Source organism: Triturus cristatus, chromosome 1_2, assembly GCF_964204655.1.
Source record: "Triturus cristatus chromosome 1_2, aTriCri1.1, whole genome shotgun sequence".
NCBI lineage: Eukaryota > Metazoa > Chordata > Amphibia > Caudata > Salamandridae > Triturus > Triturus cristatus.
The window spans coordinates 81,668,729-81,694,734 of record NC_140580.1 but is presented as its reverse complement, the minus strand read 5'-3'; the positions used below and the strand labels follow the sequence as shown (position 1 = coordinate 81,694,734).

The 26,006-nt window shown below is 44.1% G+C and overlaps 1 protein-coding gene across 4 annotated transcripts in view; it reads left to right on the top strand.

The window, feature by feature from the left end:
• Positions 1-17,915, top strand: part of LOC146866843 (scavenger receptor cysteine-rich domain-containing protein DMBT1-like) — a 289,789-nt gene extending 271,874 nt beyond the window's left edge. For all 4 annotated transcript variants that reach the window (XM_085602354.1, XM_085602333.1, XM_085602344.1 and 1 more), the window contains one exon: positions 17,323-17,915. In XM_085602354.1, the coding sequence (XP_085458480.1) occupies positions 17,323-17,372 (50 nt within the window). In that variant the 3' untranslated portion in view covers positions 17,373-17,915. The remainder of the gene's footprint in view (positions 1-17,322) is intronic.
• The last annotated feature ends 8,091 nt before the right edge of the window (positions 17,916-26,006 follow it).

Genomic DNA, 26,006 nt, shown 5'->3' with positions numbered 1-26,006 from the left:
AACCAACCCTTTTCCAAAAGTACCCTTCCCCCAACTTGACTTCTGCCTAGTACCCCTCCCCCAACTTGACTTCTGCCTGCTACCATAGCAACAGCTCTTGAAACACTGCTGTGTAGAGTCCGGTCAGAAGTTCACCAAACTATGTTTCATTTCCAAAGAGCAGGAGTGCTTGACTTTTCAAACCTAACAGCAAATCCATAGTACTGTTCTTTGGTAACACATTTTTCTGTACCAATACAAAACATGCTTCTATAAATTTACACATACAGCCTAGTTTTTATTCTAGAATGGTATGAAACAGCCAATCAGTTTTAAAAAAAAAATATATATGTATGCCTCCATTTCCAAACTGTCTTTCATTTCTTTTTACCATTCTACTGAATTACACCTCCTGAGTGCATCCAGTTCTCCTTTGAAGATGTTCACAGTGTGGATTGTAGGGCACAGCTATGTCTTCTGGAGTGAAAAGTATGCAGAGAAAACAGATATGGTGAGAGACCTTGCTTTACCAAATGTAGACATTAAATGGATTGGTCAGAGAGGGTTAAAGTGGCACCAATTGATGCCATTGGTGAAATCCTTCATGCAAATCCAACACCCTGACCTCATAATAGTGCACTGTGGTGGCAATGACCTAGGCACTTTGACTGGGGTAGGTCTGGAAATGCTTATGAAGGAGACCTTTGCACAACTGTTTTCACTTTTCCCTAAAACTGCCTTTGTGTTTTCTAACATATGCCAAAGGCAAAAATGGAACTGGTCCAATCATTTCTGTCCACAGATTGACAAAGCAAGAAAGCACGTCAACAAATCTGTTTCTGCTTTCCTCCGAGACTATGGTATGGGTTCCATTTACCACAACAACTTGCGTTACGACATGCAAGACATTTATAGAGGAGATGGTGTACACTTCACTGATGAAGGCAACAGAGTCTTCCTCTTGAACCTTAGACTCTGCATCGGTACTTACTTGTAGGTACCACTAAAAAATCACTTCATAAACACAACGGCTCTTTTTAGAGCCCCCTAATATCTAAACACTTAAATCTGAATTTTATTTATTTTTTTATTTTTTTTTTCTACCGTACGCGTACGGTAAGCTCACCGTAACCTTACCGTACGCGTACCCCGCGATTTTTTTTAAAATTAATAAATGTTTTTTTTGTACTTTTCTGTCCTTCTTTGACCCCCTTTCAAATGTTAGGGGGTCTGTAACTCTCCTCCTTGCCCCCTTTTCAAGTTATCACCCTTTTTTTTTCTGTGTGAAACACACAAAATGGCGGCCGCCGCTTCCTGGTTTCGACCGATTCGAATGTTTACTAAGATCTGACAGCCAATCAGAATCGCGCTCGCGCACGTCACCGTACGCGCACGTCACCGTACGCGTACGGTAAGCGCACCGTAAGCGCACCGTAAGCGCACCGTAAGCTGCCACAGATATATATATTGATTTAAATGCTATTTTCTCAGGAACTACTGAACAGATTTACACCAGACCTACAAAAGGCACTTCCTTGACCTGAGGACAACCTCTCTGCCAAATTTCAAGTAACTCTGTTCAGCCGTTCGGGCTGTAGCTGTGTCTAAAGGTCCTATGGAAAAATGCATGGGAAAAACGTGTTTTGGGACCCCCCTTTTATCTCAGCCCCCGCTTGACGAATCCCCCCGAGACTTTCAGGGTAGGAGCGGAGCGTAGCGCCCCACCTATTTTTAAAAAATCGCGAGGATTCGTCAACCGGCGCCAAAGTTATTCAAAATAGAATGTTGCGGTTTTCCTATGGAAACAGGGTCCTAACTATAACTACCTACTGGCGACCGCCAGTAGGTAATAAAGAGCAGCTTCATACCCTGCTTCAGAGGCCTCATGTACAAGGTGTTGAAACCAAGGGAGTAGCCAGAACATTAAAATACCCCCTCCCCACTTTGAAGTAAATTTCTGATGGCACTAAGCAAGTGAAGCAAGTGAGCCCAATCCTCCCTAGAAGAGCTCCCATGTCTCTTCCATCCAGGGATCTATCCATTCATCCTTTCACCCTTCCATCCACCTTCAAATATCCACTATTTCTCCTTTACATTCTGTCATCCATTAATTCTTTCATCCATCAACTCTGCCATCCATCCATGCACACCCATCCATTCATCCACTCTGCCATCCAACGGTCTGTACACCCATCCATCCACTCTTCCATCCGGCCATCCATCCACCCATTCTGCCATTCATCCTACCACTATCCATCCTGTCATCCATGCATTCATCCATCAGTCCATCCCCTGTGCCACCCATCCACCGACTTTGCCATCCATCCATCCATTCTGACATCCACTCTGCCTTCCACCCATACATCTATACATCCCCTCTGTCATCCACCCACCCATCCACTTTGCCATCGATTTATGCAGTCTGCTCACCACCCATCTACTCTGCTGTCCATCCATCCTGCCATCAGGGCCGGACTGGCCGTAGCGGGCACCGGGCCTTTCCCCGGTGGGCCGCAAGGGTGGGGGCTGGTTTTGGGCCACTGGGGGCCGGTTTTGTTACACGGACGTTTTTGCTGCATGGCTGCAAATTCAGCCCCTGTAACAAAATCCGCCCAAACCAGCCCCGGCAAACATCTTTGCCACACCCCCAACCCCTTGGGGGGCTGGCCGAGCACTTTGCCAGGGCCGGTTTTGGTTCCAAGTCCGGCCCTGCCTACCATCTGCCCATCATACATTCATCCCCTCTGCCATCCACCCATCCGTTCATCCATTTATCCATCCACTCTGCCATCCAATTCACTCATCTTTTTACCCACACATCCATCCATCTCTTTTTTCTGCCTTCTTATCACCTGTCCATCCACCTAACCATTTACTCTCTCATCCATCAATACCTTTACTCTGCCATCCTTTCACCTGTTACCCACCTATCCATTCACTAGTCCACCCACTCATCCGTGCATCCTTTCACCCATTCAATATTCCTTCAGTCTTTCCCTCTTCTATGTATCCATCTTTCATTTTCCTTTGCTCCTGCTTACTCGTCTATGGATGCTGTATTCCTTTATAACAGTATTTAGCAGCTTTTGTCTACTGAGTTGCAGACCAAAGAGGCCCAGAACAAACTCCATTCCCGCTGAAGATGCTAAAGCAGGGGGTTCACAACCCCCCCTGATTTTAACGGTCCCAAGATTTAGTAAAGCTGAAGGTTTACCACCACTAAAACACTATTTTAAATGCACTAAATACATTCAATAATTTGTAAAAGTCTTTCTGATTTTTTAAATGGGTGTAGGAAACATTAAAGAATCGCTATCTGGAAGGGTTGTTTTAAGGGTGTTCTTTCCAAATGCCAATTTCTTCGGATGTATGTTAATGTTTAGCAAACAAAATCAGGTCGCAAAACATTATTTTACCACAATCTCAAAGGAGGTGGTAACCCATTTACAAATGGGGAGGGTTTTGCAAGAGACGCCTTCCACTTCGTGAATGGTGAAAATAATTTTTTTTAAGACTGGGAACAAGTCCTATAGACCCTGCCTAATCTTAAAAAGTTTGAGAACATTTTCATGTTCTTTATTTAAACGCCTCTAGATTTCCCTTTGAGAAAACGGCTGCATTAAAAGTAAAATAGATTGATATATTTAAAAGCAATTAAATACATAGTGGTCTGCTTACCCTAGCAGGCCACCATACCTTTGACTGTAGCCAATCATAGCTGGTCACAATTTGTGATCTAGCTCATTATTATGAGGTGGGTTGAATTGCGATCCACTGCAATTCTACATTTTGTGTACAGACCTATTACTACTTAGGTCGGTTTGCAAATTAAGAATGTGTGCGGTAAAACTGAGTGTGTAAATTGCGTCCCCTTTCACTTAATGCATTCTTTGTACATGAGCCCCCAGATTCCATCTGTTTTTTAACACTAGTCTCTGGTTTGTTATCTAAAGAACTCCCAGAAAAGTATTGTGGCATGTTATACCAAGACATATTTCTCCAGCAGCATGCTAGGAATGTATGCTGCCCTGTTCCTATCTTCCACATGATAAAACCCGATTCTGTCTATTATGCCTCCACTTTATTTTACAAATAAAAAAACTCGTGCACCCCAGAATAATTTTAGACCCATTTTATCTTGAGTACTGTGAGGAAAGTGGTTTATAACATGGCGAGGTTGTGCAACCGCACCGTATAATAAACTCACAAATCCATTTTAGGTCCTTTCACGTTCATTTGAAAAACCTTCGCTTAACCCTGGGGAGCTGTGGCTCTGAGATATCAGGCTTGAACAAAGAAACAAATGTACAGCATTAAGAGGTACCAAAACAGTAGAATAAAAAGAAAACACAACACAAATCCAACACAATTTAAAAATATAGGTTGTATTTTTATCTTTAAATAGATATCTCAACACCAAAAATCCACCTGATGGTTTCGGAGATATGAATTTATACAGAACCAATAAATCACTGCTTTTCACTGTAGACAATGAATCATTATAATGGACAAGGTAAACTTTCCAAACATTTTACAAAGTAGTAAACAACTACTTCAACACTCTTGGGGTGACCAACTTCAGTAGGTAGTTAATCACACAAACCAATGAGGTCCTGTTGAACATTTACTTTGCAATCAAAGCAGTCTCCAGTCCAGTCCCAGGCTCTATGGGTAAACAACCATAAACATCAATAGAGTGGTTCTGATGCAAGGGATGCGGAAAGCGGAAGATGCTCAAGAATGCTGAGGATTCTGAGACAGTGTTGAGGGTATTCCTCAGGCCACCCCATAGATCACGAACACAGTTGGGCAACTTTGGACACAGAGGTTGATGTTCCTTGAAGTTTGGGTGAACCCCAGACAAACTCCAGTTGCCACTAGTCTGCTGGTCTCTGGTCACAACTAAACCAGTGGCTCCCTTTAACTGGAAGTAACTTCCTTGCTGGGTGACCAAACTACTCTCCAATGACTCTCCTGGGACCAGCAGACTTGGGGAAAATTGTGAGGTCAGGATTCGATCTCCCAGGCTGCACTTCAACGATCAGCAGCTGTCAGGCATTCTTGGTTACCAACTTGCCAAGGCATGCTTCTTCAGCTCTTTTGGCCCTTTAGGTGTAACATGAAGTCAGCCATCTGACTCTTGGAGTCACCTTCTCTGTCTGGGGTATGAAATTACTTTTCCTTGAGCAGGACATCACAGGAACAGTCCATTCTTTGCTAGCCCAAGTTGCAGCAGATGCAGTCAAGTCTTTGGTGGGTCCTTAGAACAGCAGAGCAGTCCTTCTTCTGTCCTCTCTCCAGTACAAACTTGATCTGCCAAGTTGTTTATTTATTTTTTGAGTTTTATATAGTATCAGTTCTCTTTACAAGAAATACATATACATCGATTACAGGAGCTATAAGTAAAGTGGGAAGAAAAAAATGTTTAATAGAATAAGGCTTTACAAGGACCACATGTATTTCATTTACATTGTTTACAGAAGAAGTAGCAGAGGTGAGAGGGAAAAAGTCATTCAATGAAAGGCAGGAAGGAGGTAAACAGGGCTCATTTACAGGAGATAGAGACAGGAGGGGAGCATATAATAATGCAGTGTATGGGGGTGAGGTATCAGGGGCAGGGATAGAGGTCAAAGTGAGCAGTGGGTTTGTTAGACGTGGTATTTGGTATGTCAGACAAAGTAGTTTAGGTGGATGAGTTTCGGAATTTGTTGACAAGAGACAGTTTTACATTTTCCTGAAGTAAAGGTAGGATTGGTTGTCACGCAGTTACTTAGGAAGGGCATTGCAAATTCCATGGGCATTTCCAGAGAAGGATCAAATGAGGGATTTGGTTGTCTTGAATTTTAGAGAGATGAGGAGAAGAGTGTTGGAGCTTCGCAGAGTAGAAACCTCAGTGTGTTATACAGGCTGTTTTGAAAATACTTCCTGCATCAATAGGTAACCAGTTGAGTTTCTTGAGAGTGGCTGTGGGTGATCGAATCGTCTATCTCCAGAGATCAGTCTAGCCACTGCGTTGTGAGTGGAATGCATTGGCAGAAGGTGGATTTTTGGGGTGCCAGTAATCGTTGTGTTGCTGTAGTTCAGCTTGGAGAGGACAAGGGATTGGATTACCATCTTCAGGTCTTCAGAGGAGATAAATGGTTTGATAATTTAATGTGTTTTAGGGTGTAGAAGGCACTTTTTGCTGAGAGGATATGCTCTTTCATAGTCAGGCTTTTGTGGAGGGGGATCCCAAGAGATTTGACAGAGATGGATATCAATATTTTACAGTATAGTGCAGCTCAGCAGCTGAGCCAGTGGTGGACGGGGTAGGGATCTTTTCAGGCTGAATGAGGGGGAGTTCAGTTTTTTAGGGGGGATTTAATTTTATGTGGTTGTTGTTGAGCCAGGTATGTATCAAGGAGAGAGTGTTATTAGGTGTTGGATGTCTTTAAGTGAAGCGATTTTGATATAGATTTGGATGTCATCTGTATATAGATGGCAGGAAATCCTGGATTTTTTCAGGATCAGTGCAAGAGGTTCCATGTAGAGGTCAAAGAGGGCAGGGGAAAGGGTCGAACCTTGAGGGGCTCCTTGGTTGACCGATCTTGATATTAATGTAGGGTTGTTTAGTTTGATTAGGTTAGATCTTTTGTTCAGGTATGATGAGAACCATTGTAGAATGTGTCCTCAGGGGATGTGGCGACTACTAGCCAATGGTCTACCAGGTCCCCTCCCGCTTAGTGGCATCTTCCTGCAAATTGTGGCATCTAGCTAAGCCAGAATGTAAGTAGGTTTAATATGCATGATTAATAACAATTGTTATACACATTCTTAAGCATGAATTAGGCAAAGCGTTTAAAAGGAATTGAAATAAAAAGAGAAAGTGGGTTATGGGTCACTAGAATTAAAACTTCAGAATATAACATGGTTCCGAACTATGAGGAAAAGAAATACTAAACTGATTCCAATAAAAGTCGTAATGTATTATTTTTTTTTTAAATGGTTCAACAGAGAATTTAGCCGGCAAAGTAATACTTGCTTAGAGTCCTCGCTGTTAAAAAAACCTACCAGGTAAAGTGCTTTGTGCCAAGCTTAATATGAAATATAGAGTTCCTGAGTAGATGCTTGGCTTATTCTTGTTTCAAATAGTTGCCAGGGACAGTTTGTGTTGTCTGGGGTTTTCCTATGGTCCGTAAGAGGCTGCGGGGAACTTCTGGTTAAAGTGAAAGTGCATTAAATGTAAACAAAACTAGTGCAATTTTGCTAAATAAGTTAAACTGTTAAAACGTTTACTTAGATATTCATAATGATTGCTAGCCCCTGGTGCATGGCTGGGGGATCCAACATGGGGGAGTCGGTCTTGGACTTTCTATCAGATATTATATTTAGTCTGTTGTATCAGTTTCATCAGATTATTCTCCTATTTTTCCATTTCAAGGAGGCAGTTGAGCAAATCTTGAATGCACCATTCTGCCCACGTCCAATATAACAGAACCCTTCTCTTGGTGTTTGGAGATCTCCATCCCTTCTAAGAGATGTTGCCAACTGGGGACTACTGAATAAAATGTTTGACAGTGGCTTCCCCCTCTTTGTCCCAGGTGCCAGCTGTCTGCAAAAACAAAAGAGCAGCCCCACTCATGTGTCCACCATGTGTCCTTCAAAGGTGGCTTCCAATTTGAAGCCCGCTTTTGGGCTCACACCCTGCTTGGCCTTCCTCCCAGGAAGAGTTCACACCTCTTCCAACAGCAGGTCCTTGGTGTTCCACCCTGAGGGTAAACATCGTTTCCCACAAATCCTTTTCCCCGCACGGAATTACAAGGTGATCAAAACGCATACCATTACTCCAAAAGTCGGCACAACTGTTGCATATACTGGAGTTGGAATAGTAAATTATACTATTCCAACATCCAGTGCCCCCCCTAGAGCAAGTCGTTGTTACGATTTACGGAGTAATGATATGCATTGTTACAAAGCGATTGTTGTAACGACCACGTTGTAATTGCATGCGGGGAAAAGCATGCGGAATAAAGTGGCATATTCCGTTTTGAGAGTTGTACACACCTCCCTCATGGACAGCAATCATAAGTAGTTACTGGAAAACTTTGGGCAACAAAGTAACAACTTTCTAAAGTTGCCATTTGTGCAAAAGCTGCCTCACATTTGACCTGTGCATCAAGTCAGGTTTAATGCAACAATTCTTTTTATACCTTGAAGTACTAATCCTAGTAATCCCATTCAGAATTTAGCATTGCTGAATTGTCAGTGTAATCCTGCAGTAGCTAATGAGACTACTAGCCGTAAAAACGAAAATGATTTTTTTTACTGTCAGGACATGTAAAAATCACATTCAGCGTTTTCAACATACTTCACCCTGCCCTAGGGCTCTGCAGGCATTTATTAGGGGTGATTTACATATATTACAAGCATTGGGAAAGTCAACAGCTCTTACCTATGTTAGAGCTACCAATGTCTTTTAGCCATGTCATACACCAGCATGGCTGCTGTTCAGCATGGCTACAAGTTAGAGGCGTGGTGCAGAGTGCAGTTGAATAGAGGAAAGTGGTGTAGAAGAGAGTGGAGTAGAGTGATATGGCATAGAGGGCAATGGCGTGGCATAAAATGTTGTAGAGCAGAGTAGTTAGAGTAGAGTGGTGTAGATTAGAGTGAAGTGGCATACGGTAGAGTGGAGTGGCACAGAGTGGCGTGGAGTGGTGTACAGTAGAGTGGCATAAAATAGTGGGATAGAGTAAAGTGACAGAGAGTTGAGTAATGTAGTGTAAAATGGTGTGGAGTGGTGTAGAGTGGAGTGGATTAGAGTGAAGTGGCATATAGTGGCCTAGAGGAGAGTGTCATCAAGAGGCGTGGAGTAGAGTGTAGTGGTGTAGAGTGGCATGGATGGCATGTATTAAAGTAGGGTGGAGTGGCACAGAGTAGAATAGTGTGATGTAGAGTAGAGTGGCATAAGACAGAGTGGGGCAGAGAGGAGGAGCCATAGAGTGCCATAGAGTAGGCTGGTGTAGACTAGAGCAGAGTGGTGTGGAGTGGTGTAGAATGGCACAGAGTAAAGTGGTGTAGAGTAGAGTAGAGTGGCATGGGCTGAAGTAGAGTAGAGAGGCATAGAGCGCCGTGGAGTGACAGTAGATTTGAGTGGCTTAGAGTGGAGTGGCATAGAGTGCAGTGAAGTGGTATAGAGTAGAGTGCATGAAGTGGCATGGAATGGTGTAAAGTAGAGTGGAGTAAAATAGAGTGGCATAGAGTAGATTGGTGTAGAGTAACTTAAAGCAAAGTGGCATACAGCGGAGTGTCATTGAATAGCGTAGAAGGGAGTGGCATAGAGTGTAGTGGCATAGAATGGCATAGAGTAGAGTGTCATTGAATGGTGTGGAACAGAGTGGAGTGGTGTGGAGTGGCACAGAGTGGCATGGAGAGACATAGAGCAGAGTGGAGTGACGTGGTGAAGAGTATAGTGCCATAGAATAGGTTAGTGTAGACTAGAGCAGAGTGGTGTAGACAGGGTAGAGTAGCATGGAGTGGCGTAGAGTACAGTGCCATATAGTAGAGTGTCATGGAGTAGAGTAGTGTTGAGAGGTGTGGACTGCTGTCAAGTGGCATAGAGTGGAATGGGGAAGATTGGAATGGCATAGTGTGGCATAGAGTGGTGTAGCATAGTGTAGAGTAGAATGGAATGGCATAGAGTAGAGTGGCGTGAAGTAGAGTGCCATAGAGTGGAGTGGCATACAGTGGAGTGACATAGGGTGGAGTACCGTGGAGTGGAGTGGTGTGAAGTGAAGTTGCCTAGAGTGGAGTGAAGTTATGTAGAGTAGGGTTGCATACAGTAGATTGGAGTGGCGTGACATACAATAGAGTGAAATAGAGTAGAGTGCATAGAGTAAAGTGGCGTGGAGTAGGATGGAGTAGAGTAGAGTGATGTGGAGTGGCGTGGAGTGGGGTGGTGTAGAATGGCATAGAGTGCAATGGCGTTAAGTAGAATGGTGTGGGATAGAGTAGAGAGGAATAGAGTGGCATGGAGTGGCATTGAGTGGAATGGAGTGGCATAAAGTAGAGTGGCATACAGTGGAGTGGGTTAGATTAGGGTGGTGTAGAGTGGAGTAGAATAGATTGGCTGAGAGTAAAGTGGCATATAGTGGAGTGGAATGGAAAAAGGTAGATTTGCGTGGAGTGGAAGTTTGTGGCATACAGTAGAGTGCAAAGAGTGGCATAGATCAGAATGGCTTAGAATAATGTGTAATAAAGTGGCATGGTGTGGAATAGAGCGGAGTGGTATAAAGTGCGATTGTGTTGAGTGGAGTGGAGTGGCGTGGCGTGGAGAGGAGCAGATGAGAGTGGAGTAGAGTGGGGTGAAGTGGCATAGAGTTGAATTGAGTAGAGTGGAGCAGCCTAGAGTGGAGTGGTGTGGCATAGAGCTCAGTGATGTAGAGTAGAGTGCATAGTGTGGCCTAGAGTAGAGTGGTGTGGAGAGGCATGGCGTTGCATAGAGTGGAGTGGCATACAGTGTGGTGGAGTGGCATAGAGTGGCTTGGCATACCATAGCGTGGTGTGAAGTAGAGTAGCATAGAGTGGGGCTTTTAGTAGAGTCGCTTAGAGTGGAGTGGGGTGGCCTAGAGTGGAGTAGCATTGAGTGGGGTGAAGTGGCATAGAGTGGTGTGGAATAGATTGGCGGTGTGTGGAGTCCAGTGGCGTAAAGTAGAGTGGCAAAGAGTAAAATCCCATAGAGTTGAGTGGTGCAGAGTGGCATGGAGTGGTGGGGAGTCGAGTGGCATAGAGTGAAGTGGCATAGAGTAGAGTGGAGTGACATAGAGTGGAATGGAGTGGAGTGGCATACAGTGGCATGGACTAGAGTGGGGTAGAGTGGCATGGAGTTGAATGGAGTGGCATACAGCAGAGCGGCATAGAGTGAAATGGCATAGAGTAGAGTAGAGTGGAATAGACTGGAATTGAGTAGAGTGGCATAGAGTAAAGTGGAGTGGCGTAGACTAGGGTGAGGAGAAGTGGAGTGGAGTCGAGTGGAATAGAATGGCGTAGAGTGGCGTGGAGTGGAATGGAGTGCCGTAGAGTAAGGTGGAATAGAGTAGAATAATGTAGAGTGGAGTGGTGTAGAGTGCCATTGTGTGGAGTGGAGTAGCATAGAGTTAAGTGGTGTAGAGTGGAGTGGCGAAGGGTGGATTAGTGTAGCATTGAATGAAGTGGCATAGGGTAGAGTAGAGTACAGTGGAGTGGCATGGAGTGGCGTAGAGTTGCTTAGAGTGGAGTGGTGTTGCCTAGAGAGGAATAGCATACAGTAGAGTACTGTAGAGTAGTACAGTTGTGGGTGTATATAAATAAAGCATCGATAATACAGTGTCATGAATTGATTAAATGTAAAACAAAATCCAAAATAAATGAAAGTGCATCTTCTGAAAGCATTCACTTTGCACATCCAGGAATAATACTGGAACACTTACAAAAAATAGTGTATTTAAAAAATAAGAAAGAAGAAAGACAAGGCAGAACACATACTTGGCCCATTCTCCAGGAAGGAGCTAAAACAGGAATCAAAGAAAGCCTATGGGAGCTAATCAATCGAAAGATTGCAAATGAGAATGAAAACTAAAACAACAAACGGTATGCTGTGTGTGGGTCATAAGCTGACTGATTAGTAAACAACACGTCTTGCAACAAAACACATGTGCTGTGTAGGCGAGATCTAGAAAAGTAAGGTTTGGGCTTTGCTATTGCTTTAAATGACAAAGTCAAGCTAGCAATTTAAACTGATATGCCAGCTAGAAATGACGGGCTGGGAGTCATGCTTTGCTTTGTCACACTTGTGGTGCACCATAAGTGTTGCAGTCCACAAGAGAGACTTTACCCTACAGGCCATGGGTACCTTGCTAACATGAGCTAGGGACTTATAAGTAAGTTAACTTATTCTAATTGTAGGTAAAACAACCAGACTTACACATTTTAAAGGTCAGAGCACTGGCACTGAGGTCTGTTTGGCAGGACTCATTCCTGAATCCTACTGGGAATCCTTGAACACTTAGGGGCATATTTAACAGGGGATATCACCACCAGAACATCACTTTTAGCGTTTTTCTGGCAGAGATATGCCCTTCTCAGTATTTACAAAGTGGTGTTAAGCCACTTTTTGTGGCTTAACGCCGCCTTGTAAATAAGGCCCCTTTACATGCATCACTTAGTGTCAAAGGGGCGTTCAATATGGGTTGCTTTGGGTGCTCCACCGCAGCACCCATTGTCTTTGACGCTGCCCCAGATTTACAAGGAGGTGTAAATCTGAGGCAGCCCTAAAAACTAACACAATGCAAGAGCAGGCATTAGAATGCTGAAATACTTTTACTTCTCCTTGTTATTGCTTTTTGTATGTGTGCTACATTCTGCAGCACACATAGACGTAGCAAATTGCCATTAGTGATTGTTTATGTGCAGGAAGAGACACCTTCCTGCACATAAACAATCATTCAGTGCAATGCAGGCACCCTAGCACTGTGGTGCAAGGGTGCCTGCATTGGCGCTAGGCAGATAAATGTAGCACCTGCGCTAGGGAAAACACAAGGGTGCATCATATTCTTGTGAAAACGGCACATCCCTGCATTTTGAAAATGTTGGAGCATGGTGCGCCATATTTGGCGCAGTTCTGCGCTCTAATATTTTCTCAGAAGTATCCCCTTCTGTGTGATATTTTACTAATCCCTGAATACAAGCACCAATGTAGAAGCCAGGGGGCCTAACCCATCAAATTGATTGGGGCTCAGTGAGGTGTATCAAATAGGAATGTGCCACGGTTTGAACTGAGGACCATATTTACCATGTAGTTGTGTCGCATTTGCACTACGCAATGAGGTACATGATCGAGACAACTGCTAAGTGAGAATTATCAAGCCACGCAAGGTTGAGTGACTTGATGAATCTGGAGTAATGCAACACAGAGCAGATCGATGCTTTGCTTTACTCTCCCCTAGGAAGGCATTCCATGGGTGGTGCATGAGTGTACCCATGCACCACCCATGGATTTTAACACATTTCCAGATTTAACATAAGCGGCAGACCTGGGAATTGTACCAACAATCCTATCCCTCCCCAGGTGAGAAGGAACAAGGGAAATATGTGTATTTCTTTTCTTTTTTTCCTCTTTCTAGGTGTACTGCATTCGGCAGCACACCTAGAAAGAGGAATTTCTCGCTAGGCAGCAAATTGTGCACTAGTGCTGTGAAAGTGCTGGGAAAAGACAGGAATGTGCTGTATAATGTGAAATATGGCCCATTCTTGCCCTGCTGCTCTGTGTGACTATTTCATAAATATGTCCCTTAGTTTATGAATTTCGGAAACTTCTATCCCAACTTCGCCCTTCATGAAGGTGGCCAAAGTTTCACAACTTTGCCCGACTTTACAACAACAAAGTTTAAATCATCTGCATTTCGCAAGTAATTATTTCCTGAATCTGGATGTTCTATTCTTAATGAGTTGGACATCTAGATGCTGTGAAATATGTTATGTTACCTTGAGGGTTTGGGCAGCAACTGGCAAACACATAATGGCCACTTCCCTATGCCAGAAGTTCTGGTCTTGTGGCTGTCGTCGGAAATCGCTGGTGAGATTCGAAGGACCACCAGCTGCTAAAGATACTAAACATCATTTTTTAGAAAACATTGCAAGTTTCATGCTTCATACTTCATTCCTATTAAATAGCAGCAGGCACTAAAACACGGGGGCATAAAACTGCACCCCAAACATGACTACTTATGTAAACATGTGATGGTATTTTTAAAGCACATACCTGCCAAGGAAGCAATGGAGCACTGTACATTAGATGGAGGTTGATAGACGATCTTTATCACGTACATCTAGTGGGGATTACACAAATTAATTTCACATTTTTAGGTACAGAGAGAAAAAGTGTTTTTCCCAGAATCACACAATGTTGATATAAGCGCTAATGCTGGGATTTAAAACCTGGGTCCGAGGTTCCTACGCTAGTAGCTGTAATATTTTATGAGGTAATGTTACTGCAACTGGAGGCTTACACTCTAATGAGGTAATTTAACATTTAATATTTATACATGAACACTCTAGTGGGGTTAAAGGACATCCCACAAGTAAAGCTATGTGACTTCCTGTGCACATATTATTGGGAGACGTAACTGTATGTGTTTCCACTACTGAAAACTACATGCATTTTGATGAGCTTATTTGACGGAATGCATAAAACGTTTCTGTATGTACATTGTGCTGATGTTATGTGACTGTTTATGTACACGCATGTGAGGCTTCTGGACTTTTTTAAAGATTTGACATACCTAAAAAGCATCTCAAATGTGATATGTTTTGCCTAGAACATTGCTCTGTGTGTGTGTGCGTGTGTGTGCGTAGGTGTGTGTGTGTGCGTGTGTGTGGGTGTGTATGTGTGTATGTACAACTGGAAATTAGGGATTTATTGGGGAGGGTGACGGGATCCTGCATTTGAAACAACACACTAGGCAGGTTTTTGCCTGACATTTTGAATCATTTTATACTCTGGCAAATATTTACTTTAAAATATATTTTCTGTTTGAGACATTAATGGGGTTATGTAATAAAGGGACCTATACACAAACTGCTTTTTGTAGTACGTAAAGTAGTACTACAACAGTTCTACCTACTCACATTTTACAAAATGCTAATCACAGACATGTTGCCGGAACTCCACACCTCTGCCTCTCCTATGTTTTCTTTCCAGAGATCTCTGGTAAGGTTTTAGGGATATCTACACTTAACGGTATATGTTTTTATAATAAATGCAAGAGGTAGAAGGGATTGTGACTGGAAAACGGGTACTACTTAGTACTAAATTGAAGATTATTATAGAAATTTAGAAAGGGTTTAGAGAGGCACTTGCCAAACCAAACACACACCCACAAAATAGTAAGACAAATAAGATTCACAAACACTAAAGGCGTCAAAACAGATTTAAATGTACTCCAGCCCAGTCATAGGGTACATCAAGAACCACACGTGGCCACTCACTGGTATTGCAACATGCCCCCATAGAAAACAATAGATACAGGAAGATAGGAGCTAATGTTAAATTAATTACATCCTGACAACATTTAACTTGTGGTTGTGTGTTAAAAAATTATATCTAATTATTAATTATAACAATGACTTAAATTAATTTAAAACATAATAAGTACAAATGTTAGTGACAGTGGGAATTTTTCAAATCATTACATATCAATATATATTTAATTCCTTATTTAATACAGATTCAAATTGAACACAATGTGTTGTAATGTTTTTGTGTAGGAGTTCTACATTCATATTCATTTTTTTAAATTAACATACAATTGTATTCTACATTTAACATTTTTATAATTTTTTAAAGAATAATAAACTATACTAATTTCAATTACCTTTTCGACAAGGAGACCTCCAAATACATATGTACAGTTCATAGTAGTAACTTTATACTTGTAAATGCTGGTGTAGGATGCTCTACCTCCTAACCTAATGGATTGAAGGCAGGTAAGGCTAAACCTAGGTGTACATTTAACTCGGAAATTGTGAATATCAAAATCATGTAGCATTACACCTAGGTGTAGCGGTTAATATAAACATGAGTAGGTATTCACATTATGTTATTATGGGCCTTGTTTAGAGTTTGGGAGGCGGGGTTACTCTGTCACAAAGGTGACGGAAATTCTGTCTGCAGTATTTGGATAACTAGATAATTTACAGTGTCCTTCTCTGGCAACAGCAAACATTGGAGGAGAGCAGCAACTAACCTACTGGGATTTTTAGGTCTGTCTTGACAGTGCAATTGTCACCTGACCGACAAAAAAAAATCTTTTGGAGTCCTACAGAGAGAGAGGTTTAGGATCCACTCTCATGTTGGTCATTTGATTGAGTCGAATTTGTGTGCTTCTACTAACAGGGCAGCATGTATTGCATTTTTTGGCTTAAGGCAAAGTTTATACTTGATTCAGTGAGACTGAACTGGTTATGGTGGCAAGCCAACGATCATGGCTATAGGGTTGATTTGTTTACTATGAAATTGTTTGATAAAGGTACCAGGCCTGGAATATTTATTGTGAAAAGCATATGTTTTTGTCAATAGGCATGTAGGTGTGAATTTTTGATAGTCTATATTAAAGCCTACAGATAGGTATGTTGTTGCATGGAATTCTACAGATTACCATAATAGGCAAGGATTTTTTTATATCTCATGTTTAATCAGTCTTACTGCTTTGTGAATCTCTCAACAAGTTTATATGTCAGAGTTATGTCTCAGAACCTATATCTCATGTTGTACAGAGCATAATATTTTGGTACTATCCTGCACACTTATCTCTACAGGTAAGTCAAATTTAGATATTCAGAACTAAACTAGAATGGCAATTTCTAAGAGGTTGTATCTATTTTCCTAGTTTGTCGTTCAGTGAGCATGGCTTTAAATGCATGCATGTTGTCAAAATAAATGATTTGCATCATCATCAGTGAGAGAACTACGCTAAAAAGTTACTAAGAACCTGTACATGGCAGCATGGATTCTGTGTTGATTGTTTGGTATTGCTCCCAAAGATTAGATGGCATTCTCTGCCTTGTTTCATTGCATAATTTACTTTGTTTATTATTGTGTGTGCTCTCAAACCCATGAGCTTTTAATTAATTGGATATGATGGTATCTTAAGGATGAGACTAAGAGTTTGAGTAAGAATCACCTAGAGAGATATTAAAGGGAGCAGTGGTGGATGTGTGTGTTTATTTGAGGTTAATGTAGGTTTCTGTGTTAGTTCTACAGTTGCAGTATCAGGAAGGGTCAAGTTTTCAGCAAATTCCTAAAGGTTAGGACGTCATTAATGGAGTGGTTGACTTTCTAAATATTTCTCCACCATTGATCCGCCTCAGAGAGAACATCCTTCCTCAGATGCGTTTTCCGATGAATATATCCCTCTGGCCTACAAGCTTCCATCCAACACAACTGCCAAAATAATTATAATACAGTCAACTCATATTGTACAGGTGTCTAATCTCTAAAGGCAACAGTGGTTTTCTGACCAAGAGTTGATACTGACAAATACGTGGAAACTTCCAAATATAGTTAAGAAAAGAAACTGGTAAGAGTAAGGAAACTGGTATGAAACAGTTCCATTAGGTGCTTTAATATTTCCAAATTTAGGTGGCCATAGAAGTCCCTTTCATATGATTTAATCTATTTGTGGAAATAGAGTAATTTGTCTTAATCTAAAGTATTGGACGCTATGAAGTGAGCCATTATTTACAAACACATGATTAAAGACACTTTCGAATTTTGAAATACTATTTGCTTCTGATTTTCTCTTTGTATAACTGGTACTTTTCTCATTACAGGTACAACCAGAACACCACTGACTGAGGTGTCTGATCAGCCCATCAGCTAAAGACATCACCATTGTGCAGCAGTTCTGTTGACTGCCTTTAATTGCTAGAATCAAATTCAAATGATGCTTCCTCGCATACCTAGGAATTCACTATAACAACCCTCCTTATCTACAGGAATTCTAATTAACTCCAAGGTGGACCTCAAGCGACTTCCTCGACAGACGCTACCCAAAAATCTTTCTTGGCGGGGTCCGCCATACTGCCTGTTTTTTTTACATCTTAATATCAGAACTAAACGAACACTTCTTGCTTTGAAAACATGTGATTCTCCGATTTACCCTAATGATACAAATCAATAGTTTAATTTGAGTTTATTTTCCCTGTTAAATGTCGTGAAACTCTGATCCCAACTGAGTTGCAATCGCCTGCTTCCTCACACACCACCATGCAATCATTTTAGGCTCTACATTGTCTTTGATCTATGTTATAATTGCACAATGTAACTCACGGAGTTCTGTGTTATGATCTCAAATGCGTTCTTAGGCTTCAGCGCTAATTAAGACTATTAGGAAATAAATAATAATGCTAATGATGGAAAAGAAGATTTTGTTTGTGTGTTGTGTCCGGTAACGAACATCATGCAACTGGGTAAAAATATGTGAAGGCTGTCATGAGATATTCGGTGGTTCGGGCGCTTATTCTGTCCTGTTTGGATTATGCAAATGCTCTCTATGCTGGGATCCCAGCTTATGCTCTCAACAAGCTTTAAGTGACCCAGAATGCGGCTGTCTGCTTGCTGGGTGGGCTGGGTTCCAGGCAGAACGTTCAAGGCTACCGTCGCTCCCTTCATTGGCTTCCGGTCAAGGCTCGGGTGGCCTTTAAATCCCTCATCATAGCCGATCGTGCTCTGCATGGGCAAGGTCCTGGTTACCTGCAGAAACGCTTTTCGTTCTACGTGCCGGGCCGATCTCTGAGGTCGTCTTCTCTTAAGCTAATGAAGATTCCTGGCTTTCAGCGTCACCGGTTAGGCGGCGCGTCTCTGGTAGTGGCTGCGGGCCGCGCTTGGAATGCACTCCCCCTCTCACTACGCTCTGTTGAAGATCTGGAGGTCTTTAAAAAACTGTTAAAAACGCACCTTTTCTCTTAAAGTTCACTTATAATTTGGTTCTTTCTTTGACCGCGCCGGGACACTCCTTGAGTATCTGCGCGCGTAATAAATGTACTTAACATAACATAACATAACATTACAGTATTAAGCCTCATTAGAAACTGAGGCATTAGAAGGAAACCAACACTTCTGGCAGCATTACAAAAGTAAGAGCATTGTTAAGCCAGAAAAGGAGTCTGAGAAGGCACTGTCTATGTCATATGTTTTCCACTGCCATCCATTTGTTATGGTGCCGGAAACCAGCTATATATATATTGATATATACATTGATGGACTGTACCAAAGATATCTCTTTCGGAAGGCACGTTAAGAAAGGAGAGCTTCCTACATACAACAGGGCCTCAGAGGTTGTATTTAGTGTTGATTGAGGGTGTTAAAGTGTGTCAGCTAAGACGTGGTGAAAGTTTGCTTTTTATCCAAAGTACTGCTAGCTATAGAGGAAATATGTGCTACAAAAACACAGTGGTGTGACTCAGAAGACACGTTGACAGTGACATATTTCAGATTGGGAAACAGGAAAAAGGAATGTGATTTATAGGACGGTCGATTTGTGGCAATAGCAGTCAAAGATGCCTAAGAAGTGTTCAAGTCAAACTAACAATGCAGAGGGTCAAATGTGGGAGGAAGAATCATCAACGTGGAAGGTAAAACAGGGAATTGAAAAAAATGTAAACTAAAATAATAATTGACATTACGGAAAATTACACAGGTATTTAAAGAGACAAAACAAGATAAGATGTCTGTGTAGCGTTTTGCTGTAGCCTGAGTAAAAATAAATAGCGATCACAGATAAAATAATGACTTTAAGATTGGCAGACAAAATGGAGTATGCTCTCTAGAAAAGGTTTGAGTACACTCATATGAGAGTTGAAGTGCTAGAGATAGGTGATGAAGGGCTAGTGACAAGTGGGTATATATTTCAAAGATGACGTGAACTGTGCAGAAGCACATGGGATCAGGATCGAAAACAAGCATTTGCAATGCAATCGTCTCGCCTTTGGGACCTTGTAAGTGTTTATTATTCCTTTCATTAGAAGGTCACTGGCTCCAAGGAACTGCAGGTACTGTGGAATAGTCTGTTTCGTTTCCTTGGATTCACTAGGCTGTTAAATAACTCTGCCACTAAAACTAAGCAAACTTACTACTTACAGAATGTAATATCAGGACACTAGGCTAAACTGGGCAAACGTGCCGTGCCATATTTATGCTAGACGGTGCTGATCATGCCAACACACACGTCTGATGATGCCGAGGACGCATTGTAATTTAAATAAATCACAATCTGGATGAGAAGGAAGTCTGGGAGCTACAATATAGCAAAGTATGTAGCATTGCCTCTTTGTGAAAAACCACGTGTTATGGCCCAAATGTGCTGCGCTAAACAAGGCCATGAAACAAGTCCAGTGCCCTTTAGAAAGAGGACTGTTAGGTTAGTGCCAATGAGTATTGCAAACACACACTGCTGCATCACCCTCCTAGCCGCTGCCAGCATTTACTGAATTTGTAGGTGGGCATAAGAAGCCCTACCCACAGTTGTTAAGCTAGCAAAAAACGGCAGCTTAAACAGGAGGCTTCTCTGCAAGGTTATAACTAATTAAACAACATTTTGTATCTCACTGGTAAATCAAAAAAAATCTGCTAGATTCCTTTGTCATTAGCGCAAAACCCCAATTAACTAAATTGAAAAGACGAACACTCAGCAATGACATTAAATGCGCTTTTATCTTTTAATTTAGAAGTTATTAAACTGTTATTGAATTGAAATGGTCTGTGCGCAGTTTGCGCAGAGGAAAAAGGCAGTTTAGCATCCTAAAAGCACGAGGGGCTCTTTCGTCCTGAACGTTCCCTGCCATTCATTAGCCTCAATATGCCCCATCCGGACTTCCTATTTGATATTCACAAAGCCACATAGACGCGCAGATTGGGAGGTAATTGCCGCAGCTCCCTGATGGCACGAAAGGGCAGACAAAAGACCCGGGGGCATATTCTCAAGGACTTATCGCCTAGTTACCGGCACTTTATCGCAGACAAAGTGGCGATAAATGTATCGCCCTATTCACAAGCTGGTGCTAACAGCCGATATCACCAGGTTTCCTGCAATAGCAGTCGCCATAAATATTGCCACAGATGACACTGGCAGCTAACGCTAATGAGATGCAGAGTAGGCGTTCCCGTGCAAACCAACGACCAGCCAGATCGGCGATAAGATCACAAAACTACTACCTGGTGTTAAGTCGGACGACAACCTGCACCATGAAAGGGAGCCCAGCCCAGAGCCACACCTGAAGAAGAACAGATCCCATGGAGCTACTGATCATGTAGATCGGACACCCAAGATGGCCACAACACCCACCGCTACCACCCCCAGGCCCGCCACCCCCCTCCTCCGGACCCCCCTCCCCCCGGATTCCCTCCGGACTACCACAGAGGCAGCGCAGACAAAGACAGCGGACCTTCAGAAAATGCACCAGCCTCACAGACTTAACACCAGAGGATGTCATTGCCCACTACAGGCTCAAAAGGACAACCATCCTCCACATCCTGACCATCATTGCCCACAGGCTGACGTCACCAACACAGCGGACAACCAACATCCCTCCGCAGACAAAGCTGCAGGCTGTGCTGCACCTGCTGGCCTCTGGTACCTTCCAACCAACAACCGCCAGAGTCGGAGGAGTCTCACAGCCAGCCCTATCAAAGTTACTCACTCACACCTGTCTTGGATGCCATCATCAGCTTGGTAACCCAGCACCTTCACTTCCCCCACACTGCGCAGGAACAGCTGGAGACCAGGCAAGGCTTCTATTCCATAGCTGGCTTCCCGCACGTGTTGGGGGCAATTGACTGCACACATGTCCTACTTGTGCCCCCTGCCGACTGCACACAATTACGGCAACAGAAAGCACATGCATTCCATCAATGTGCAGGCAGTAGTGGACCACCGGGGACTTTTCACCAATGTCGTCACCAACTACCTATGGAAATGCATTGCTCATTGGTCAGTACCAAATGAACACACCACACACCTCAACTCCACAATCATGCAACTCACAACTCTGGGAATGCACATGTCACAAACTCACATACAACATGCCAAACAACATGCCCACCTACCAGACACGACAGCACAACTTACTGTGGTAACCTGGGCTAGCCATGCACATAAGCCATCAACGACATGGCACCTCAGCCACACAATTGCATATTGTGGGGAGAGGTGGGAGCCAGGCATGTTCGAGTGAGGCAAGTTACCCATGAATGAGAATGTACACAATGCCCCAAGAATAAGAAGAATGCGATGGGGCGGCAGGTCTTTCTCGTACCAGGCCTCCAGATTGTGGAACTCTCTGCCCTCCCACTTGCGCTCACAAAAATCCAAACAATGTTTTAGGAAAGCATTAAAAACCTGGCTTTTCTCTCCTCATTAATGATCCACTCTCACCATTCTCTACGTTATCTCAGCGCCAAGACGCCTCGGCATTCGAGCGCTCTATAAATATTTCAGTATTCAGTATTCAGTAATGCAAGTGTGGCATGGATGTGCTGGACAGACTGCACTATGCAGACCACAGACATATCCATGTCGACATACACTGTTGGGGTTTGGAGTGTAGTGGACAGAGGACGCAACCATGTTACCTCAGCCAGTGGGGAAGATCGCAGAAATGTAGCTTGTTGCGTCCCCCCAGTAAGCGGGAGTGGAGTGGGCTGGCCTGGCGTACGCCAGGCTAGCGTAGGGGTGTGAATAAAAAGCACATAGCTCTGGGCGTGGTTCTCTTCCGGAATGGCTAATATGTCTGCTAGGGCGGCGCCTCTCACCCCACCACGAGGCCGACGCAAGGAGCGATATTGCCTGCGATCCTGTGCTCCTGTTACAACCCAGGCCACTGGTCCCCAGACCTGTCTTGGCCGCCCTGCGCATGCAGACCTCACTGCTCACCTGCCGACACCGGCGTGTGCCAAAGATGGCCCACCACGTGCCTGTGCAAGCTCCAAGCCCGAGGCCTGCAACTTTGGCAGCCTCCTCAGACCATCGCTGGCCTCGGCAACACAGGCCCCCAGCATTCCTATCAAGTTGACATACTCCACCGCTGCCTCCAGCCTACACTGCGGTCTAGTAGGTCACACATTTGGAACTGAGTCTTGATTTCTATGTGGCAGAGTTCACATAGTACGCATGGAGAGGAGTAGGAGGAAGACGCGGTTCAGTCCGTAGGTAAAAAAGGATCATCGTTACGGAGGTGATCAAACACTACCAACAACTGCTCTGGTGCCACTAACTCTGTGCATCGCTAGCCAACGACACGTGGCTGTGGGCCCCTGCTGAACGCTGCCTTCGGCCTACACTGCGGTCGAGTAGTTTGGAACTGAGCCTCGATTTATTTATGGCAGAGTTTATATCATTGTACAGGCCTCATCCCAGACTGCATCCCCTTTCAGCTCTGGTGCCACTAACTCTGTGCCCCGAAATTCATAGACACTCTCTGGTTGAACTTTGGTGGCGTCTGAGTATAGGGCCTGAGGGTTGTCTTCATCATCATGTAGCTGATACTGACTTGGTGTTAAGAATGAGTCTGTAGCATTCATCTCCTCCATATTGCCTGTTTCTGCTTGGTTCTGCCCTCTGCATCATAACCTGGAGGAACACCTTCCACTGTCCCCCAAAACACTCTGTGACATTCACCTTGGGCATCGACGAGGACCCGCTCAGCTCTTGTGGCCCTACCTCAGTGCACCGCAAGTCACCATCCCGTGGAGGTGTGCCTGTGCCGGCCGCAGTGCATCCGGGGCCACTAACTCTGTGCAGCTCAAGTCATGGACCCTTGCTGTTTGAACTTTGAACTTCTGATTGTCTGATCACTGCTGTAGTTGTTGCCAGCACCAACCACTCCCTGAGGGCTGGCTTACACTCACCCCCCACCCATCCAGCACAGGCGTCAATGGACACGTGACCCTGGCAATAAAAGGGCAGGGAGCACGTGCCTGTAGCTAGTTCCACAAACTATCTGAGTGTGTCTGTGTGGTAATTATGTATGCATGAGGGTCCCAGGCCCTCCACAGTACATTGTGCTGTGTACAGCGGAGGCACCCATGAGACCTCAGGCAGTGGGGTAGACCTGGGACATGTAGCTGTGTCCTAACCCCCTTTGAGCGTAATCGGAGTGGACTGGCATACAACAGTCCAGCCTAGGGGTGTGGTTCATCAACCCGGAGCTCTGGGCGTGATTTAGTTTTGGCCTTGCCAAAGGCAGTAACTAATGCGTGTGTCTCTGTTGTAGTGTCGGTGCCACCAGTCCCGCAATGGACAATGTTGCAATGCAGCATGCCCCCGGAGTGTGGGCTCGGCCGGAGGGGTAAATGAAGGAACGCAAGCCCGCTGGGGTCTGGGATCATACATGCCAACTGTTGTGTGTGTCGCTATTACCGCAGCATAAGCCAAAGGTCTACCCTCAACCGCATCGCAAGTTCGGCCAGCCATGAACTCTACATCTGTGTCTGCCCCATCCTCACCATAGGCCTACACACACGTGGCCGCCCACCTTCAACGCACAACATCACAGTGTCGTTTTCAGGCTTCTGGACATGCGCAGACAGGCATGACAATGGTGTGCCGTAGGAGTGCAAGTAATGCAACTGCGCTGCACACAATAGTAAATAGGCTCGGGGGAGGGAGGAGCAGCAGTGAAGCTGCGTAATACACATTGATGCCGCTCATCTGCTACAAGCAGTACATGTCAAACAGGAATCACTAAGTCACACATATCACACACCAATGAACCAGTGAGCCTGCCAACACATCGTGCAGAATCAACTATTGACTCATGTCTCTCAGCACTGTCACAGGTGACCAAGGATATGTACTCTGCTCTTGGATGATGACACCCCTCCAAGCCCCGAACACACAGGCCCAGAGGCAGTACAATGCGGCCCACAAACTCACCAGGGGCATCGTGGAATGCACATTTGGCATGTTGAAGTCACGTTTCAGGTGCTTGGACATCACAGGTGGAAGGCTCCTGTACAGCCCAGACATCGTGTGCAAGATGATCGTTGCATGTTGTGTGTTGCCCAACAAATGTGTATGCACCAATGCCCCATGGCTACAAGTGCCAGATGCACCGGACGATGATGAGTAAGATAAGGCAGGTGGACCACACCCCACTGCAGTTGCAGCAGGAATAGCCCATAGAAACACCATCATTGACAATTTCTTCATATGAGCACGTCACATTGTCACAGTCCTTAGCAATCAAGGGACAGTAAAAAATGACCACAGGCAAACCATGTGCAAATAAATTCATTCCAACACACATTACCTGAGTGTATGTTACTCCTCTGTACAAGCACATAACTCTGACAAGTGTAAGTGCAACATGTAGTACTAACAATCTCGAAAATTGGGAATAGATGTTGGGTGTGTCACCTCTGTACAGAGAGGCTGTTTGGGGTATCACATATTCGAAATGCCATTTCTGTGTGTCAAAGATAGTACAGAATCCCACTCATCAGCGTTTCACATGTGTCCTAAATCATTACATAAAGGCTGTCATTTGTGACCTACAATTGACAACAGGGCTTCTTTTGGGGTCAAATATATATCACCATGGTGCAGGGATGCACCCTGTGACTCAAGTCTCACTACATGAGCAACATGGACGTAAGGGTGAATCACTGCCCTTACATTCGTTCATGCTTTCATACTTGATTAATCATAGACATGACACATCTGTGTGCATTAGAATGTATTATTCATGTTCAGTGGAGTGTAGAAGCTGTCTTAGTACTGGGCCATGCAGATGACACTTTACAATGTTGCCCCGTGGAGGGCCAGCCAGAGTCATTGAGGGATTGAAAAGTTACTCTGAAGGGGAAGAGTCCAGTCCGCAAGCTGATTGCTGTGTCATTGCTTTGCAAACAATATATGGCGGTCCATGTCAAGGTGCAAGGTTAGTGTCGCAGGGTGTATCTGGGGACAGTGGAAGGTGTTATTCCAGGGCATGATGCAGAGGGCAGAACCAAGCAGAAAGGAGACATATGGCGGAGATGAATGCTACTGCTTCCTACTTACCACTAAGGCAGATTCATCCTTATCTTCGGCCTCTGACGTTTCATGTGCCTCACACGTGGGTGGTGGTGTTAGGTCTGCAGCACTGTGTGACACTGACACATCAGGGGCCGGAGATGTGGATGTAGGAGTAGCAGTAGCATTCATCTGCGCAATGTCTTGTGGCATCACTACCATGATGGGGATCTGCAGGGAATGGAAGATCCCATCTTCAGCTTTCTCGTGTGCAGCCGTGGTAGCCATTTTTTGCGCCTGCATCTGCTCCATGTTCTCCATGACCCTCCTCATGTTTCCCAAATCACAAGTAATATCACTGTAGCCACTCTGACTGGACAGTTGTTGTTGTAGCCGAGTCATGATTCCAGCGACGCCAGCCATGGATTGATGGAGGGCATGGGGCAGACTGTGGGTGTCCGTTAGGGAGTGTAAGTGGTTCCTGATGGGACTTAGACACCCACG